The following is a 21542-nucleotide window of genomic DNA, read 5'->3' as shown; positions in this document are numbered from 1 at the left end:
GTAAGAGTGATTATTACTGTTTAAATTATCCTCATCCTCAACTGAAAATTCAGGATGGAAAAATGACAACATTACAAAACAAACAGGATAGACTGATACCACATACTGGAGATACTGGGTCGGAGACAGAACAACAAGAAGACTACTAAACAAGTATGCTTTCAGTCAAAAGCCCTTCTAAATTATGCCACACACACACACATATGCATGCACGCCCCCCCCCCCCTCCCCACACACACTAAGTATTATTATTATTTACCCATTTGAGATAAGTAACATTTGGTTTAAAATCAATGTTTATTTCTAAAATATTTACAGGTACACAAAACTATGTATATTAACATTTGATAAATAGGCTATATGGCTAACACTAAATATTATGCAAGAAGTGACGACAACTCTTAACACAACTTTACTAGACTTCCCAATGTTGAAGGAATCTTTTGCTGAATGTTTTGCAAAATCAATTTCTGTAAAAACGGTTGACAGTGGTAACTTGGGGAATGTATAAAGATTCTTATATGACTATGTCACGAGTGGCCACTACATTCTTAGTAAATAAAATGTGAATTATGAGGTCCAGCTTCAATGTACCAAATAGATTAAAGTGGTTTATAATATTTTAATAGCTGCAATTGCAGGTAAGACTTGCAAATGCAGGTAAGGAACTTGTGGATGCAATGTGGCTAACATTTTTCTTATCTGTGCAGGCCTCTAGTTACAAACTATAGAATGAGATGCCTATGATACCTGACTTTGGACATAAATTTATACACTGTATACATTATTCAGCTATTATCAGGTTCCTTTGTATGTGGTATGGTAACTTATTCATCAGAATTCATTCAGTCTGAGATACAAAGTATGCTAACTTATCATAATTATTCCCCAATTTCCTTTGCTCATGTTAAACTCAGAACTGAATGTGTGCCACTCAGGCATCCAAAATATACTGATAATTGCTTTCCCATTATTCAGAACAAAATTATTTGCTGCTGTATAGCTTTCTGAATTCCATTTTTCTTCTCGACAGAAAGCCTATTTAATTTCATAGAAAAGCAGTGGAACAATTGTGAAATGTAACAACTATTACAAACTGAGTTGGTGTAACAAATTCTTGATCATTTATGAGTGCCTGGTAGTGTTTTTTAATCTTAGCAGCTGCCTTCTCTCTTTAAATACTTCATGTATGTCTATTACTTGACAAATAACACATGTAATTAACACATTGACTGCTGTGTGGTCACCGGTGGCCACGGCAGAAATGCATGCCTGATAGCATGTAGCCACCGGCAGCAAAAGCAGAGCTTCACGCCGTAACGTGTGCCTCACCTGGCATGACCATGAAACATCCATCCATCACTAAGCATATGGCAGTCAATGTGATGAACAGAAGGAGGCTTTGGTGGGTAGTGCTACAGAGAAGAAATTGAACATGACAATATATAAACATTAACATAAAATTAAACAGTTTCACTGAGTACATTTAGTTAGGCTTTAGATAAATATTGTTTACCTCACACAAAAGCAAGTACACAAATTGCAACCATTTGCTTCATTATGTTTCTTTTGCTACAGTGCTACCTCATGTTCACAAAAATACTTCTCTTGGTAAATACTTTATGAGTCAACAAAAAAGCTTTCTATTAATACAAAAATCTTGACCTATTCATCTTAGAAATTTTGTACAATGACAACTGATGTGTTAACTGAAGCATTCAGATAAAGTCTAAGGTAACTGTGAAATTAACTAAATGATTTGCTTTGGTTGTAGCTCCTAAAACAATACGATTATTCACACTAATCTCTGTCGAGCATTTCTATAAAAGCAGTTTTCTACATTTTTAAAACAAAAAGAAAGAAATTAAGAATGCAAGCAATTCATTTAACTGTGAAATCTGGTACCTTGCTAATTTTTATTTAAGAACAGCTACTCAATTAGAATAAGCAGGTACTTCTGACATTAATACTGAAGTTTAGCAATCTACCATTTTCACATGTGCAACCAAAAATTTTGTTTGCATGAATGACCAAGTTTGTTACCATATTGATAAAATGAGCTGCATTCAGCTCAATCTGTGCTTGAGTAACTAGCTTTGAGCAATACCCTGTATTGTAATAATACAGTTACAAATTTCACACTTAATTTGGCTGGTTTTATGCAAGTTAAAGTAACAAAATTCAGTATATTTATTTTGTTGACAGCATTAGTGTCAAACTCCCTGAATATCACCAGAATGACATTCTGGGTAGTTAATTGCAAAAATAGATGGGAAAAATTTCTTCTTGTCAGTCTCTGCAATCAAGTGCCTAGCAGTCACTCAATGCCCCCTCCCCTCTCCCCCATAACCAGTTGTATGCAGTGAGTACACTGGTAATATATAATATTGCACTGCTGTAATTGTAACTTTTAACAATATTAAGTACTTTAACTAACATGAGGCAGTGAACAATCAATATGACATTCACACTTCGAACACAGAGGAAGACTATACAATGTGACTGAATTCTTCTACGACTTCACATTTAAATGTCCAGCCATGATGAAAATGATAGCATATGAGCCAACTTGTGGTTCACATACCAAAATGTTTACCACAAAAGGTCCTTTACAGAAATCAAAGCACAAATAAGAGACATATTCCACATTTCCATTTCTAGTCTACTTCAGATCTGTAAAATTCTCAGAAAAAGATTGACATTGTGCCTTCTAGGGAACAGGGTAAGTTAAAAGCTGCTCTCAATCAATTATTAGCTGTTAACAGTAACAAAATATTTACATGAGACAAATAAAGAAATACCTTGTGGTGAAAAAAATACAAAGAAATACAAAGACATTTCTACAGGTAACACAGAAAAGCAGAAAAGTAGTTCTAGGATACGAATACCACACAACCTGTTGCTATTCTGCGTATTCTGTACTTTTTTCAAAGTAGAATTAGATCCCAGGAAGCTATTTTCTTCATAGTCTCAGATTTGCCAGGTACTTAGCTATATCTTGACAGTCACTATTTGCAGTATCTGCATAATATCATATCTTTTTAGATCCCAACAAGAGTAAGGACTAGACAGTCTTAAGAGATTCATAACAAGTGAGCAAAATGATTTGTTATCACAATTATTAATTTTGTCAAGCAGACGGTTTCATGGAAATGTTATGATAACAATAATTTCATTTTCAATCACTACTGCCAACAGGAATAATAACGCTGTAACAAAACATATCACCCTACATATGGTAGATTGTAGCTGCTACCTGACAAAAAAGACTGCATACTATATGTAAGTCAGAACTCAATGATATTACATATCTTAAAAAAACTAAAAAGTATGCAACTCTTCATATTGTTTAGGATATCTATACTGAGTACAAGAACTACAGCCATTTCACAATACTGGTTTAAAATAAGTATGGTAGCAAAACAACATTACTTTTGCTTAACAACTGACACTATTTAACAATTATAAAAATAAATAAAGCATGTAATTACATCTAACAGTCAGTCAGAACAATACAAACAAGTGCTATAAGGTCGTTATTCATATGTACGATAATGAATGAAAATGGAACTTTGTAAAAAGTGGTGCAAACAAAAGGATAACAGAATAAAATGTTAAAACATACAATAGTACAATTGATCTCTTCCAAGTGAATATTTTGCTTATATAAAGAAATCATTTCTATTACTAAAATGAGTGCTTTACGCAACAGAATCGGCATCAGATAGTACAGAACAGAAGAATGAGATGCACGATCATGACCAGTACATGAAGAATTTAATGATTAAACTTAAAGAGAGTATCCAGCATGAAAGGCAACAATTTTTTATGCAGATGGAATAGTTTTATCTTCAACCCTTATGGCAAGAAAGAAGTGAGAATATGATTGAGATTCAAAATACTGGGAGGCAAAAAATAAAACAAGTTTACATAAAACTACTTAAACCCAATTACATACTCTTGGGTAACTCTTCCTGATTTTCACCTAAAATTATTTTTTAAAATGATCAACAAATGCCTGGATGTCATTACAAAAATGCTGCCAATAAAAACTTATGAACTACATTCCATTATTGACACATATTTGTAGTGTTTCCAGTAATGAATGAGTATCTGAATAATACCTATGAAACTGGTAACATATTTTAGTTTCTATCAGCAAATAACATTTTATTGGTGTTTCAGTACACCAATCTCCTATCTAAAATTGCAATATATCCTAAAACTAATATAAAAAATAAGTTTTAAAAGAAAAAAGTGTTGCTTGATAAAATCGGATCTGAATTGGAAAAAAAGAGCAAACATAATTACCACATTAGGGATAAAAGTATTCTGAAATGAGGAAAGTAAGAGTGCACAGGCTAGTTACTTTTTGCTGTCAAACTCTGTAATAGCATCTAAAAGAGATGGACATCCATCAACTTTTATACCACGGCGACGGAGGTCGTCTAACCTTGCTTCCAGGGGTCTTTTGTCACGTCCAAGTGCCCACCACAGCCGAACACAAAGTTGTAGCAGTGGTACATAAAAACGCAACAAATCAATATCACTTACAGCTTCATAGCGATGCAAAGCTAAATCAGCAAAACGTTCAGGGCGTGCAGACTCTCCTGCTGCATGGCTGCATGCTACAAGACGACACAGTGCCAACAGGACTGCTGGATGCCTGTGAATAAATGTAACTTCCATAAAACCATTTTTGTTGATGCCAATATTAATGATCATAACAGAAAAAGATATAAAATATATGTGACAATATTGTGAAAAGGATAGTTGCTACTCATCATATAGTGGAGATGCTGAGTCACAGATAGGCACAATAAAAAGATTTTCACTTTTATAGCTTTCGTCCAATGGCCTTTGTCAGCTATAGTACACACACACACACACACACACACACACACACACACATACATACACGAATGCAGTCTCAAGTAACTGAAACCACACTGCAGTTTCAGTTGCCTGAGACTGCAGTCATGTGTGTGAGTTGCGTCTGCATGAGTTTGTGTGTGTGTGTGTGTGTGTGTGTGTGTGTGTGTGTGTCTACTACTGATGACAAAGGCCACTGGCCGAAATCTGTAAGTGTGAAAATCTTTTTGTTGCACCTATCTGCGACTCAGCATCTCCGCTATATGGTGAGTAGCAACTTTCCTTCTCAGAATATTGTTATGTTCCATCCTGGATTTTCCATTGTTTGACTTCTCATAATATTATTACATTCCATCCTGGATTTTTCATTGTTTAAAATATATGTGTCATACATATAAAAATAACACTCAACAACGGTCCACTGTATATCAGCAAACCTACCTTTTTTAGGGAAGTATTTTTTCTCAAGAGCAACTGCGACACAGAAAATAATAAAATCACTTATTAACTACAAACACTATGTGATCCAAAGTATCCAGACACCACCAAATAGATATGTTTTTCATACCAGGTGCATTGAGCTGCCACCTACTGCCAGTCACTACATATTAGCCACTTCAGTGGTCATTAGACATCGTGAGAGAGCAAAATGGGGCGCTCCGCAGAACTCACTTCCACACTCCCAAAACATCTCTAGGTCCACTGCTTCCGATGTGGTAGTGAAGTGGAAACGTGAAGGGACACGTACAGTATAAAAGCATACAGGCCGACCTCGTCTGTTGACTGACAAAGACCGCCGACAGCTGAAGACGGTCATAATGTGTAGTAAGCAGACATCTATCCAGACCATCACACAGGAATTCCAAACTGCATCAGGATCCACTGAAAATACTATGACAGCTAGGCGGGAGGTGAGAAAACTTGGGGTTTCATGGTTGAGTGGCCACTCATAAGCCACACATCATGTCAGTAAATGCCAGACCATGCCTCGCTTGGTGTAAGGAGCATAAACATTGGACAATTGAACAGTGGAAAAATGTTGTGTGGAGTGACGAATCACAGGACACGATGTGGCGATCCGATGGCAGGGTGTAGGTATGGCGAATGACCGGTGAACATCATCTGCCAGCGTGTGTAGTGCCAACTGCAAAATTCGCAGGCGGTGGTGTTATGGTGTGGTTGTGTTTCTCATGGAGGGGTCTTGCATCCCTTGCTGTTTTGCATGACACTATCACAGCACAGGCCTACACTAAGCACCATCTTGCTTACCGCTGTTGAAGAGCAATTCGGGGATGGCAATTGCATCTTTCAACACAACGAGTACCTTTTCATAAAGCATGGTCTGTGGCAGAATGGTTACACGACAATAACATCCCTGTATTGGACTGGCCTGCACAGAGTCCTGACCTGAATCCTACAGAACACCTTTGGGATCTTTTGGAACACTGACTTCATGCCAGGCATCACCTACCGACATCAATAACTCTCCTCAGTGCAGCACTCCATGAAGAATGGGCTGCCATTGCCCAAGAAGCCTTCAATCACCTGATTGAATGTATGCCTGTGAGAGTGGAAGCTGTAATCAAGGCTAAGGGTGGGCCAACACCATACTGAATCCCAGCATTATCCATGGAGTCCGCCACGAACTTGCTAATCATTTTCAGCCTGGTGTCCGGATACTTTTGATCACATAGTGTACATGTATCAGCTGCATTAATATGTGACACAGTATGGGATATGACATATGGCATTAATTAGTATTGTCTACTTTCTTCACTCACTTTGATGGAAAATTAGCATCTATATCAATATGAAGCTATGGTTGTTTTGTGCGCTTGCAAAAAAGAATGACTGATAAAATCATCATCCTGGTAAGAATACATTATGTACTTAATTTAACACAACTATAACTTTCTTTAAACATTTAGATATTTCTTCATGGATTACATTTGATATCTCCTACCACCAACTATTCATTTCAGTCCCACACCCATACTAAACACAGATCACCACTACTGTTGGAGTGAGTGTACGGCCAGCTTTGCTGGCTGGAATACTGATGGTTTTTTTATGTTGTTTCTGACACAGGTATTGACGTATTTGCAAGGTTTTCTGATCATACAGTGCTATCCAGTGCTATTTAGTAAATATAGTACAGGTCTATTAAAGTGTTTTTTTTTTTTAATTTATTATGCATGAATTAAATCACTTTCTCCTCATACCATTTATACAGTATGTCAGCTGTCTAAGCGGTAAGATTGCACAAAATGAACTGATTAACGTGCAGATCATAATTACAAGTAACTTTAAAGCTCATATCCTTTCCCTTCAATTTTTAATAACCCCTTTCCCTCATATGCTGTGCAGCGCTGAAGATAAATCCTCCTTCAGCTTCACAGCTCTCCCTCCCCGAGAGAGAGAGAGAGAGAGAGAGAGAGAGAGAGAGAGAGGGGGGGGGGGGGGGGGGAGCTGTCATCCCAAGGCAGAGACAGCAGGTTGTATTGCTGCAGAGATGAGTGGTTGTATGTGTGCAGTTGTTAGCTATAAAAGAACATTGTTAAACATTTTGAAATCACCTATCAGAAAAAGAAATAGATAAATATTTAACTCTACATGAACGCAATTGTGAGGACTGATAAAAAGTAGCACTTTTGACATAGTTTTACATAAGTTATACACTGCCATTTCAACTGTCTACCAAAGAGCCTGCACGGAAACAACATACCGCAGCCAACTGTTTAAAACTTCACAAGATTATTTTTCTACAGTGATTTATAATTAGAATCTACAAATTAATCAATGTTGAGAAACTTCAACTGTAATATAAATGTTGTATGTGTGCAAATGCGAATGAAAGTAATCTATTTCAGACAGAACCAATTTGTGACAAATTATATATAGTTGAAGCAAAGCACTTCCTATCATTGAACAATATAAAGTTATGATCTGTACTTCAGAATCCATCAAAGAGCTTGCAGTTTCTCAAAAGTTTAACTATCTAAATACACACATCCAAAAAAGTTCTGCATCACCTCAGTTCCCAGAGTTCTGGAACCTGTGCAGAAAATTGGAATAAAGATCAACATAAACTTCATTTCTACCTTTTTTATTGCTCATGAAAACCACACACTGCATGATGTATCACCATACAGCAAGACCTTCAGAGCTGGTCGTCCACATTGCTGTACACAGTGGTACCTCTAATACCAGTGGCATGTCCTCTTGCAATGATGCATGCCTGTATTCGTCATGGCGTACTATCCACAAGTTCATCAAGGCACTGTTGGTCCAGATTGTCCCACTCCTCAATGGCAATTCGGCAAAGATACCTCAGAGTGGTTGGTGGGTCACATCATCTATAAACAGCCCTTATAAATCTATCCCAGGCATGTTCGATAGGGTTCATGCTTGGAGAACATGTTGGCCATTCTAGTTGAGCAATGTCGTTATCCTGAAGCAAGTCATTCACAAGATGTGCACGATGGGGGCACAAATTGTTGTCCATGAAAACGAATGCCACACTAATATGCTGCCAATATGGTTGCACTATCGGTCAGAGGATGGCATTCATGTATTGTACAGCCGTTCGGTGCCTTGCATGACCACCAGCGGTGTACGTCAGCCCCACATTATGCCACCCCAAAACAGCAGGGAACAGCCACCTTGCTGCACTCGCTGGACAGTGTATCAAAGGTGTTCAGCCTGACTGGGTTGCCTCCAAACACATCTCCAACGATTGTCTGGTTGAAGGCATATGCGACACTCATCGGTGAAGAGAACATGATGCCAATCTTGAGCGGTCTGTTCGGCATGTTGTTAGACCCATCTGTAATGCACTGCATGGTGCCATGGTTGCAAAGATGAACCTCGCCATGGATGTCGGAAGTGAAGTTGCGCATTATGCAGCCTATTGCGCACTGTTTGAATCATAACACGACATCCTGTGGCTGCATGGAAACCATTATTCAACATGGTGGCATTGCTGTCAGGGTTCCTCTGAGCCATAGTCCTCAGTTAACGATCATCCACTGCAGTAACAGCCCTTGGACGGCATGAGCAACCATGTCATCAACAGTTCCTGTCTCTCTGTATCTCCTCCATGTCCGAACAACATCGCTTTGGTTCACTCCGAAACGCCTGGACACTTCCCTTGTTAAGAGCCCTTCCTGGCACAAAGTAATAATGTGGATGTGATCGAACTACGGTGTTGACCGTCTAGGCATGGTTGAACTACAGACAACACGAGCCGTGTACCTCCTTCCTGGTGGAATGACTGGAACTCATGGACTGTTGGACCCTCTCCATCTACTAGGTGCTGCTATTGGGCGAATTTAGTGACATTCTGAACAGTCAAAGGGACTGTGTCTGTGATGCAATAGCCACAGTCAACATCTATCTTCAGGTGATCTGGGAACCAGTGTGATGTGAAAGTTTTTTTGATGTGTGTGTATCTGAAAAGTAATGACCACTGCACTTTTGCTTCTAAATAACTTGCAAAGATATTTTCTGAAAGCTGCTAAAAAACAAAAATAGTAGTTAATTTAAATCATTATTTATGACCCAGCTCCCCTTTATTTGTAACGGAGAAGATTATCTTTTACCATCTTCTTTCAAACTGTCAACAGCTGCAACATTATATTTATCTTATGATCACAAGGCACCATAATTGAAGGGAAACGTGTGCAGAGGAAAATGATTCTGTTCCTTCCATGCTGAAAATGGGTGTAATAAAACATAGGGTAATCACAAAGTTTTTTTTAAAATGCAAATACACCTAAAACAAACTACTACCACTGTGTCCGATAAAAAATAGTGAACACATGAAAGTGTTGAAACAGAAGACTTAGTTTTCCTCTAACCTGTATTGTGTCACACACATATACTTAATTGTGCATCTGACATAACATTACGGAGACTGCAGGAAATGGAAATTTCCAGCAGATGTGATACTAGGTTGTGCCAGTTACAATGATTTTCCTTGGCATCGAACATATATTCATGACTCCCTCAACATTTGGTTCATCGCTACTAAAGCCTTTGTCACTGTTGCTTGCTTTGTAGCCATTAGATGACCGTCGCATTCTCTCTATGTTTGACAATAATCCAGATTACATGTCGCCTGCAAATAGTGTAAGTCTAGATTTGTTTGGAGCTAAGTTGCTGCATATCTTTATTGTTAATATTTTTACAGACTGTGTTGATATGAACGATTCTGATGAAGGTATGTGGTATGCGGTGAAAATGAAAAAAAATTCGCAGAGAAGGCTGACAGAAAGGACATCTCATAAGAGTGCATAAACTGGCTGTAAAGGAAATACAAACAGAAAGAACACATGATTGCTTATGTATTTTTGGCAATAAAAACTACTATACGAATGCATAGTTTCACGCCGATATATACTAGTAAAATTTTTTCTGGCTTCCAGACGCGTCACCACTTGACAATGGCTGAGGAAAACTCAGCCGAAAGCTTGTAGATTTTAAACGACTGGACGTGGCTCGAAGCCTGAGAAAATTTTATGAATAAAAACTACTGAAATAAAGTTTAATAGTGTATTTAATTTTGACACCAGCAATATGAAAATTAGTGAGTTAAAGTAGAAAGACCAATATACCAAACAATGTTTTGAAATTCCAACAACAGATTTCTACACATAAGTTGGACCTTCCTGAAAGCCACAGACTTCAGCCAGTTCATAAGTAATGGCAGCTATCTATGAGACCAGCACCATAAGTGTTTTTAAAAAATGAATAAATACAATGGCAGATTTTAAGTGCCTACGCACGATATGTTTAACCTTTTTTTCTTCACATTTTATTTGCATTTTTCCATTTTAGATGAACCACAATTTTATAACTACAGCTCTTAATTTGTATATACAGAACTAGCGTAGTATATGGAAGACTAGGAGTACACTTTTACATCAGAATGATAACACTCTCCCCATACCTCAGATATTGCACCCTTTGGACTTTGTGACAGAAAACTCTCTTTAGTGCATCTTGTGTTTTTGCTATTTCCTGGAGAGAATTACAAAAATTTTGCAATGATTTCCTCCCTTTACAAATCATTCCCAGTTAACATTTGTCTTTCTTGATTTTCATTGTTCATTCCATCTTTCCTATCACCATCCTCCTTTAATTTAGTCCTCATTTTAGTTTTGTGTTGACCATTTCACCCTTTTTCCATGTATTATTATTTTAGTAATCATAATCGTTACGCTGTGCTCACTTCCCAATAGTACATCTAACCCCTGTTTACCAGCTACGTAATACGAGTTGACCACCAGCTGAACACATGAACATGACTTCAATATGAATTGCACCACTAACTACTACACTAACTACTAGCTGCAGACTCAATGTTCTACTCTTCATTTGAATCTTTGGACTAGTCTCTTCCATTTAGTGATTTCAGTAAGAAAGGAGTTTAGTATTTGGGATAATTATACATACCTGTCAGTGTACAATTTATTGAGCAATCTGAAGATGTTTTCAAGAAGGGGGACAGCTTGGTCATACTGCTGAGCTTGCATCCAATGCCGAGCTTCTGCCTCTTCCCTATTCTGTAAGAAGTTCATGAGGGCAGCAGACTCTCTCAGCTGTGTTTCACGACCTATATGTTCCAGTAAAGCCTCAAATCCTGAACTTCGGGCAGATATGAGACTAGGATTCAAATTTCCTAAAAAACAGAGGGAGATAATGACAATATACATAAAGATCAAAACTTTTAATACACTATAGTACACAGGGATTTCAAACAGTAAGTTAAACATCATAATGACAGTCACAGTAGCTTTTACTGAATGGTGCATTACACTTCAAAGCGACACAGATACATAACACTATTTTCCAACAGTCCATAAACAATGGTTGAAACATTCTATCAATCATTCACTTTCTTTATGGTAGAAATTTACTCTTTGGTCACAGAGCCATTCAAGAACTGATGCATGAACGTCCTGATTGTCAGAAAAACTGTGACTATTGTGAATCATTTCTTCGACTGCCTGGACATTGTCGCCATCAGCATGACATGCATGTGTAGCCGTTGTTAAGTTGATGGCACCATTTCACTACAGCTGGATGTAAAATTGCATTTGGTCCACATGAGACTACAATTTGTTGTGACTCTGTCTACAATTTAGATGCTTCTCATACAAGAATCATTCTGTCCTGTGTACTTCAATTTTGGAGTTGTTTCCATTTGATGCAGTATATCAGCCATTATCCGTACTGCAGTAGAACTGTTTCTGCAGGAAACCACAACATGTACTCTCTTCTGACAATGCTGTGTAATGGTCTTAGTGGGGGACATCGTCTGAAATTCACTTTTTGAAGTCCCTTTGTGCGCAAGTGGGAAAAAAGAATAAACTCCCCTCTGTTTTGCTTCCCTGTCTGTTTATTACAAGTCACCATTTTTGAAAGACACACATTATCATTTAACACAATATGCACTACAGCAGATTTCTCTCGACCCACGCTGAAAGCAATCAGCCGGCTAAAAACCAACAATAAGTTTGTTTGTAACTTGTCTATAATGAGATCATACCAAACTTTCGAAAACAAATTTTGCGTTCCGTACAGGCCCTTTTTTACTCAAATAAATCCACTTCAATGTTACCTGTTCTGAGGGAAAAAGTCATACATTTTTGAGCACTGTCGCTTAAGAAATATCTCACATCCACTTAACTACACCTGGAAAGCTCAAAAGAAATTAAATACAGATGCATTTATTGTTTACTGCCAATGGTTTGTCATATTTAAGCCGTTCATTTTCAAACTGGCACATTGCATACTATATTAGGTTTTTTCCGAACTTCATAACCCATAGCAAACTACTGCTTTTGCCTACCTTCACAGGATTCGATAACTTGACAATCATGCTTAAGCATTTAACCGTAATATTTTTTCATCTGTTAACATCAAGGTCATTAGAGTAGGGACACCAGCTGAACTTGACATGGCCGAGGTAGGGAATCAGCCATGACATCACCAAAGGAACTTTCCTTGCACTCTCCTGAAGTGATTAAGATGAAGCATGGAAAAAGTGAATCAGAACTGTCAGACTAAGACTTTAATCCCTCTTCTCCAAAATATGAGTCCAGCTTCTCAATCATTGCACACTTTCATTCAGGGCAAAAATCAAAATTTCTTGGCACATAATAAAAATTTAAATTGGTTTATTATTTGGTTTTGAAGCTCTAGCAGTAGCCATGTTCACAAACAAAAAATACTGGGTTTCAGGTCCACCTATTATGCAAACAGCCATTTTTTTTCCCAATAAAGCCCAAATGTGTGTGAGTACTTTTATGCCACCATTGGAGGGTACATTAATTCAGTTTTGTAAAATTTCAACTTGTTTTAAGTTACAATTATTGTAATGAAATTACATCTAAAACAGTTTTTGTCTGTTGTTGTTCTTACCTTAACTTTTCTACATTTTTGGGTTCTGTAGGACACTTTTAATTATAGCATATCGATTGCTAGTGATCACCAATTACACGACATTACTGTGAATTTGGTTGTCGCATTAACAAATCACTTTATCTACACTCCTGGAAATTGAAATAAGAACACCGTGAATTCATTGTCCCAGGAAGGGGAAACTTTATTGACACATTCCTGGGGTCAGATACATCACATGATCACACTGACAGAACCACAGGCACATAGACACAGGCAACAGAGCATGCACAATGTCGGCACTAGTACAGTGTATATCCACCTTTTGCAGCAATGCAGGCTGCTATTCTCCCATGGAGACGATCGTAGAGATGCTGGATGTAGTCCTGTGGAACGGCTTGCCATGCCATTTCCACCTGGCGCCTCAGTTGGACCAGCGTTCGTGCTGGACGTGCAGACCGTGTGAGACGACGCTTCATCCAGTCCCAAACATGCTCAATGGGGGACAGATCCGGAGATCTTGCTGGCCAGGGTAGTTGACTTACACCTTCTAGAGCACGTTGGGTGACACGGGATACATGCGGACGTGCATTGTCCTGTTGGAACAGCAAGTTCCCTTGCCGGTCTAGGAATGGTAGAACGATGGGTTCGATGACGGTTTGGATGTACCGTGCACTATTCAGTGTCCCCTCGACGATCACCAGTGGTGTACGGCCAGTGTAGGAGATCGCTCCCCACACCATGATGCCGGTTGTTGGCCCTGTGTGCCTCGGTCGTACGCAGTCCTGATTGTGGCGCTCACCTGCACGGCGCCAAACACGCATACGACCATCATTGGCACCAAGGCAGAAGCGACTCTCATCGCTGAAGACGACACGTCTCCATTCGTCCCTCCATTCACGCCTGTCGCGACACCACTGGAGGCGGGCTACACGATGTTGGGGCGTGAGCGGAAGACGGCCTAACGGTGTGCGGGACCGTAGCCCAGCTTCATGGAGACGGTTGCGAATGGTCCTCGCCGATACCCCAGGAGCAACAGTGTCCCTAATTTGCTGGGAAGTGGCGGTGCGGTTCCCTACGGCACTGCGTAGGATCCTACGGTCTTGGCGTGCATCCGTGCGTCGCTGCGGTCCGGTCCCAGGTCGACGGGCACGTGCACCTTCCGCCGACCACTGGCGACGACATCGATGTACTGTGGAGACCTCACGCCCCCATGTGTTGAGCAATTCGGCGGTACGTCCACCCGGCCTCCCGCATGCCCACTATACGCCCTCGCTCAAAGTCCGTCAACTGCACATACGGTTCACGTCCACGCTGTCGCGGCATGCTACCAGTGTTAAAGACTGCGATGGAGCTCCGTATGCCACGGCAAACTGGCTGACACTGACGGCGGCGGTGCACAAATGCTGCGCAGCTAGCGCCATTCGACGGCCAACACCGCGGTTCCTGGTGTGTCCGCTGTGCCGTGCGTGTGATCATTGCTTGTACAGCCCTCTCGCAGTGTCCGGAGCAAGTATGGTGGGTCTGACACACCAGTGTCAATGTGTTCTTTTTTGCATTTCCAGGAGTGTATAAATGTAACTTTGCTGTGTGAAAATATTTTGTGATAAGTTACAGTTACTTTCAAAATATCTGTTCTCACCTGTTTTGGAGATACACAGACAAACACAATTTATGTTTTTGTAGAACTTCACACCCAAGGTATACTGACTGACGAGAGTTCCACTTAAAAACCTGTAAGCCTGCTTGGTTGAATTTATCTGTGGGCATTTCTGTGTTCTGGATTTCTTCTCTGTTGTGTCTGTATGTGAATTGTTTTATTATTGTAGGTGAAGTGTGTGCCATTTTGTTTTGTGCATCGGTTTTGCTCGCCTGTACTCTTTGTGTGGTCACTGTGTGTGTGTGTGTGTGTGTGTGTGTGTGTGTGTGTGACATGAGTTGTTTAATATTGTTACTTGTTGTTGCTGTGCAAGGTCAAAATGGACCACTAGATGATCAACAAAAATGACAATATTTCCCGGATACTCAACAAAATTGACTGTCTAGGTGTGAGATTGAAAGGTTGTGCAATAACATTGGGAACTTCAAAACTTTGGAAATATATTGCACTGCCCAGAAATATTATGCTGTCTCCGGGCAGTATTAACAATATCTTTGACACTAACAGTCTCTCGCATGCTACACAGACCAAGAAAGTTAGATTTCTGTTGTGTGGAAAATGAGTTCAAAACAGGACGACCGAGCATTATTATTAGAGTGCATTGAAATGTATAAGTTATAGCCAGCATTGTGGGGTGTATCGGCAAATGAGTACAAAAACAGAGTGCCTATGTATGGAGATACCAATGTATCAAATTTCAAATGTATGACAATCTCTCCCTCCCCCCCCCCCCCCCCTCCCAGCCTCAATTCTCTCCACAATTTTAGATGAATGATCTGTAACGTCCCTTGTACAAAGTTTTCATCCACCTTTCTTTTCTGCTTATAACAAAATAGAGTCATCATCACAGCAGCAATGTCTTTATCATCCAACACCCCAAATCACAGAACCATTGTACGATATTATTGAACAATTTAGGGGCAACATCAATAATATTGCAAAGTACTATTGTGCAATATTATTGAGCATCTAGGGCCCACTTTATGTGCATGTGGCCTGCCCATTACTTATCTGCTTACATACTCCACTGGACATGGCGGAAGATGGAAAGAATAAGTTGGATGGACAGAGTAAAAAATTAAGAGGTACTGAGAAGAGTGGGAGAGAAAAGACAGTTACTAGATGTAATAAAGAGAAGAAAGAAAAAGAAATTGGATTGGGCATATATTAAGAAAGAATGATGGACTGATAAAAACAGTTTTAGAAAGTTATGTAGAAGGGAAAAGGAAGCGAGGAAGGAAGAGATTCCAGATACTGGATGACTTGATGGACGGTACAACATACAGCAGCCTTAAGAAGGAAGCAATGGATCGCAGAAAATGGAGAGGCAAAGGACCTGCTAATATAGCAGATAACTGATGATGATGATGATTATTTAACTCCTGCGTGCAAATTTGTTTGTTTATGAGTGTTCTGTTTAATCTTTACATGAATCTGAAGCTTGCTTGCTTGGGCATCAAGGGTGGTTTGATTGACTGTCAATAGTGTTGGTGCTTGTGGTTGTGGGTTTCCTATATACTGTGAAATCATGCGTGTTGTTTATTCTCTGTGTGTTGAGATCCAGAAAATTTAGTGTGTTATCTGTTTCTAATGTGAAATGAATTTTAGGATGTAAATTATTTATTTCATGATGTTTTACGTGTGTATATGGTTCATCAATAACACATATTATGGCAATAACAGTACCAGTATATAACTTTGTATTTTGTTGTTTTATCGTATGTCTGAAGACCTGGTCCTCTAGAGGCTGTTCATGAATTTGTGGCTAAGAACCTACTATGTGATGGTCTGACTGACAGTCATTGCCTTGTTGTTTTAGTCCTTGTATGATGATATTGAATGTTTCATTTATACTCTAGTGTGACATCAAATGATTTAAGTCTTGTTGCACCCCCCCCCCCCTCCCCCCGCCTCCCCAGCGGTAGGTGATAGGACGGAGCCTTTCTGAAGTTAATGAATGGTCTTACAGGAATATTTAGAATATTTAGTTTGTGCACTTTCAGATAGGAATGTAAAGTATGTACAAGAATAACATTCAACAAACACTGAAAAACATTAAAAATACATTCGCAAAAGTCTAGTTAAACAAACTGACAGAAAAATCTAATGGTATCTTCACTAAATTCCTTACTGAAAGTGAGCAAACAGAATATTCTCGTAGGACTAGTCATTAACTTTAAAAAACCTCTAGTCTATAACCTAGCCCAACACACACACACACACACACACACACACACACACACACACACACACACACCTTTCTTCAATCTATCTGCTATAAAATGCAGGGTCAGTAAGGTCTGACTTGTTTCTACATAACCCAAACATCTTGCTCGAGATCAGCTTCTATCAAGTTTTCCACTCTTTTCTGAATAATTTGTGTTAGTAACATGCAGCCACGACTTCTTAAACTGATGGCTCGGTAATATTCACACCTATTAGCACCTGTTTTCTTTGGAATTAGAATTATTATATTTTTCTTAAAGTTTGAGGGTATTCAGTACTCCCCACATATCTTGCATAATAAGTGGAACAGTCTTGTCATGACTGGCTCTCTCAAGGACTTCAGTAATTCTGGGGGAATATGGTCTACTCCAGGGGCCTTCCTTTCACTTACATCATTCAGAGCTCTGTCACATTCTTCTTGTAGTATCAAATCGCCCACCTCATTTTCACCTACTTCCTCTACCCTTTCCATGGTACTGTCTTAAAATCTGTATCATTTGTACAGTCTTTCTATGTACGCCATTTATGTTTCAGCCTCCCTTTATTTGCTTAGTGCTAGCTTGCCACCTGAACTCTTGATATTCATACAGGCGTCTTTTTTTCTCTCGAAGATCTCTCCAATTTTCCTACATATGGTGTCTAACTTTTCCAAAGTCTTGCATGTTTCTATACCTTTGCATGTCTCCTGTGCTATGCCTTCTGCATTTTCTATCTCATTTTTAGACACCAATATACACTTACACCCATTTCGTTAGGTACATTTTTATATTTTCTCCTTTCTTCAATCAAATTCAATGTCTTACATGTCACTGAAGGATATCTACCAGGCACTGTTTTTACAGTATGCTGCTTACACTATTTCATCTCTCAGTCCTATCCTTTAGTCATCTACTGATTCCTTTACCCTGTTTCAGTCACTTGCTGCCTAATACTATCAACAACAACCTGTAGTTCTTTCAATTTGTCAGGTCATATCTTAAAAGTTTTCTATCTTTCCAAAATTTGTTCTGTTTTATACTGAGGTGGCAAAAGTCATGGGATAGTAATATGCACATATACATATGGCAGTAGTATTGCGTACACAAGGTATAAAATGGCACTGCATTGCAGAACTGTCATTTGTACACTGATACTTCATGTAAAAAGGCTTCCAACTTGCTTATGGCCGCACAACAGGAATTAACACACTGAATGTGGAAATCACTATGGAATTCAATATTCCGATATCCATAGTGTCAAGAGTGTACAGAGAATATCATATTTCAGGCCTTACCTCTTACCATGGACATGCAATGGCCAAAGCCTTCACTTAATGACTGAAAGCAGCGGTGTTTTTGTAGAGTTGTCAGAGCTAACAGCAAAGCAACACTGCATGAATTAACCACAGACTTCAATGAAGGATGTACGATGAATGTATCCTTTACGACAGTGTAGTGAAATTTGGTGTTAATGGGCTAAACAGCAGGTAACTGATACAAGTTCGTTTGCTAAAGCACGACATTGTCTGGAGTGCTTCTCTTGGGCTTGGGAACATATCAATTGGACCATAGACAACTGGAAAACAATAGCCTGATCAGATGAGTTCCAATTTCAGTTGGGAAGAGTTGACGCTATGGCTCAAGTGTGTTGCAGGCCCGATAAAGCTATGATCCAAAGTTGACAACACAGCGCTGTGCAAACTAGTGGTGACTCCATAATGGTGTGAGCTGTGTTTACACGGGATGGATTGGGTCATCCAGTCCAACTGAACTAACTGATCATTGACTGGAAATGGATATGTTCAGCTACTTGGAGACCATTTGCAGCCGTCCATGGACTTCATGTTCCCAAACAACGATGTTATGTCACCAGGACACAATTTTTCGTGATTGATTTACTGAAGTCAGTTCCTGCAGGACATCCTGCAATGGCAACACTTTCGTAATTATGAACAGCAACAGAGGCAGCAATGCTCAATCTTTCCACAGTGGACTTCCTACAACTTGCCGAGTCCATGCCACGCCGAGTTGATGCACTATGCTGAGCAAAAGGAGATCTGATACAATATTAAGAAGTATCCATGACTTTTGTCAACTCAGTGTAATCTGCAGTTCATAACCAATAAATTAGGTCAAAGTCCACATCTCCCCATGCGAATGTCCTGCAGATTAGGATCTGGTTTGGAAATATCTGTATTACCATTAAGCTGCCTATCTGAAACTTTCCAATGTCTCCGAGTACCTTCCATATACATAACCTCCCTTCATGATTCTTTAGCCAGGTACTGACAATGATTAAATTATGCACTACAAAAAGTTCTGTTCTTTCCTCTGCTTTCTCCCAGTCCACTATCTCATATTTTCCTTCTCTTCTGATTCCTAATATCAAATTCCAATTCCTTATTACAGATAAATTTTCATCTCTCTTAACTACCTGAATAATTCTTTCAATCTCTTCATAATCTATGAAAACCACTAAGCAAATAATAAACTTTAATTACAATGGTGAGTGCTGGTTTTGTATCTATCTTCGCAACCATTAAGCATTTACTGTACTGTTGGTACGAGCTTCCTGCATTCATTAATTTTCTCATGCATTGTTAGTCCAACTGCTACATTATCCCTATTTGATTTTGAGTTGATAATCGTGTACTCATCTGACCCGAATTTCTGGTCTTCCTGCCTCCACATTTCAGTAACTCCCACTATATCTAACATCAACCTATCCACCATTGCACTTTAGATCATCTGTAGCTATATACAAAATGTGGCCAACACATCATAATAGTTTTTAAATTTAGAAGAAGAGCCATACCTCATTTTAATATTTTGTAAATGTATTTTATTTAATGGCTGTACATAATATAGTGCCAAGCTTAACCCTTAACTCAAGAAGTGTGGTCTCTCAGATCACGCCAGAGTTTTCTAAGTCGCTCTCATAGGTCAGCTACGGAGGAATGATTTAATACACCAGCTACCCTCTTTTAATCACAAACCCTACAAATTATTATTGTCAGTTGCATTATTGCCTCAATTGATTGTTGTTGACATGTGATGGGGTCTCTTAGACCGCGCCTTGTGAACTATGCACCTGTTTTTGTTAGTTTAGTACAAAATGTGTTTTGCAAGAATGTGACAATTTTATGCACTCTAAATTTTATGAAACTTTTAGTCAGTGGATGGCGAATGATGTCAATGATATAGAACAAAAAGTAGGAGGAGGAGACAATGATTTTTCAATAGCCTGTGATCAAAATTCTGCTAGTGAACAAGAGAACCATTCAGAGAAACTTCAGGACAATGGTGATGAGGACCTTTGTGTTTCTCCAATAAAATAGTTAAACTAAACTCCAATAAAATAGTTAAACTCTTTTAAAATAGTTAAACTCTTTGCCTTTGAATATGTCTGCTTGTGTCTGTATATGTGTGGATGGATATGTGTGTGTGTGCAAGTGTATACTCGTCCTTTTTTCCCCCTAAGGTAAGTCTTTCCGCTCCCGGGATTGGAATGACTCCTTACCCTCTCTCTTAAAACCCACATCCTTTCGTCCTTCCCTCTTTCCTGACGAAGCAGCCGTTGGTTGCGAAAACAGAATTTTGTGTGTATGTTTGTGTGTCTATCGACCTGCCAGCGCTTTCTTTTGGTAAGTCACATCACCTTTGTTTTTAGATATATAAAATAGTTAATGTGTTAGTTAAAATTAAATGTGTTCTGAGTGGTGGTAAAGAAAACTGTAGACCTCAGTACTGAATGCCAATTTTCCAGCCTTTCTTTTTCTGAGTTCAGTTTTTACATGCAAGTTTAAACACTGGATATTAGTTTTATGTGAAAATTTGCTTTCTATACATACCATAATTTTTCAGAACGTAAAATTCAGTTCTCTAACAGTTCGTTTACGTGCACTACTGAAAATGCTTCACAGAAGTATGTGATTTCTGTGTGATTCAAAAATAAAATACTGCTGGCTTTATTTAGTGCAATATAATCAACAAGGAGTATAGAAACATCACTTAATTTGCAACCATAAATCCGTGGAAGGACACTGATGAAAACAAAATAAAACTTTTTTGGTTGTATTACATATGTGTACATGTACATAATTCTATTTTTGAAGAAATAAAGTTTTGTTTTGTTCATATTTGAAATTTCAGATAGCAGTCATGGCTTATTGAAAATAATAAAAGTTAAAACATGATACAGTAGCTGACACCACGCTCGTAGTCATCGAGGAATGTAACAGATTCTTTTCCATGTATTTTCTTTGGCAGGGATCTGGGGAAAGCTGAGTGATGGGTGTTTATACAGGGTGAATATTAATAAAACCAACAAACTGCATGGATGTATTCCCGATCGACAATGGAGGAAAAAAGCTCCTATGAACAAATGTCCGGAAATGCAT

General features: G+C 38.8%; 1 protein-coding gene across 1 annotated transcript in view; it reads right to left on the bottom strand.

Moving 5' to 3' along the window:
* Positions 1 to 249: 249 nt before the first annotated feature.
* LOC126457203 (sorting nexin-21) overlaps positions 250 to 21542 on the bottom strand; it is a 57720-nt gene continuing 36427 nt past the window's right edge. Inside the window, exons 5-7 of the mRNA XM_050093302.1 lie at positions 11329 to 11554; positions 4555 to 4666; positions 250 to 1415 (exon numbers count right to left, since the gene is read on the bottom strand). Of these exons, the coding sequence (XP_049949259.1) occupies positions 1329 to 1415; positions 4555 to 4666; positions 11329 to 11554 (425 nt within the window). The 3' untranslated portion in view covers positions 250 to 1328. The remainder of the gene's footprint in view (positions 1416 to 4554; positions 4667 to 11328; positions 11555 to 21542) is intronic.

This window comes from Schistocerca serialis, chromosome 2 (genome assembly GCF_023864345.2).
Source record: "Schistocerca serialis cubense isolate TAMUIC-IGC-003099 chromosome 2, iqSchSeri2.2, whole genome shotgun sequence".
NCBI classification, from domain to species: domain Eukaryota; kingdom Metazoa; phylum Arthropoda; class Insecta; order Orthoptera; family Acrididae; genus Schistocerca; species Schistocerca serialis.
Note: the sequence above shows the minus strand (reverse complement) of the source record. Positions and strands in the feature narration are given on the sequence as shown.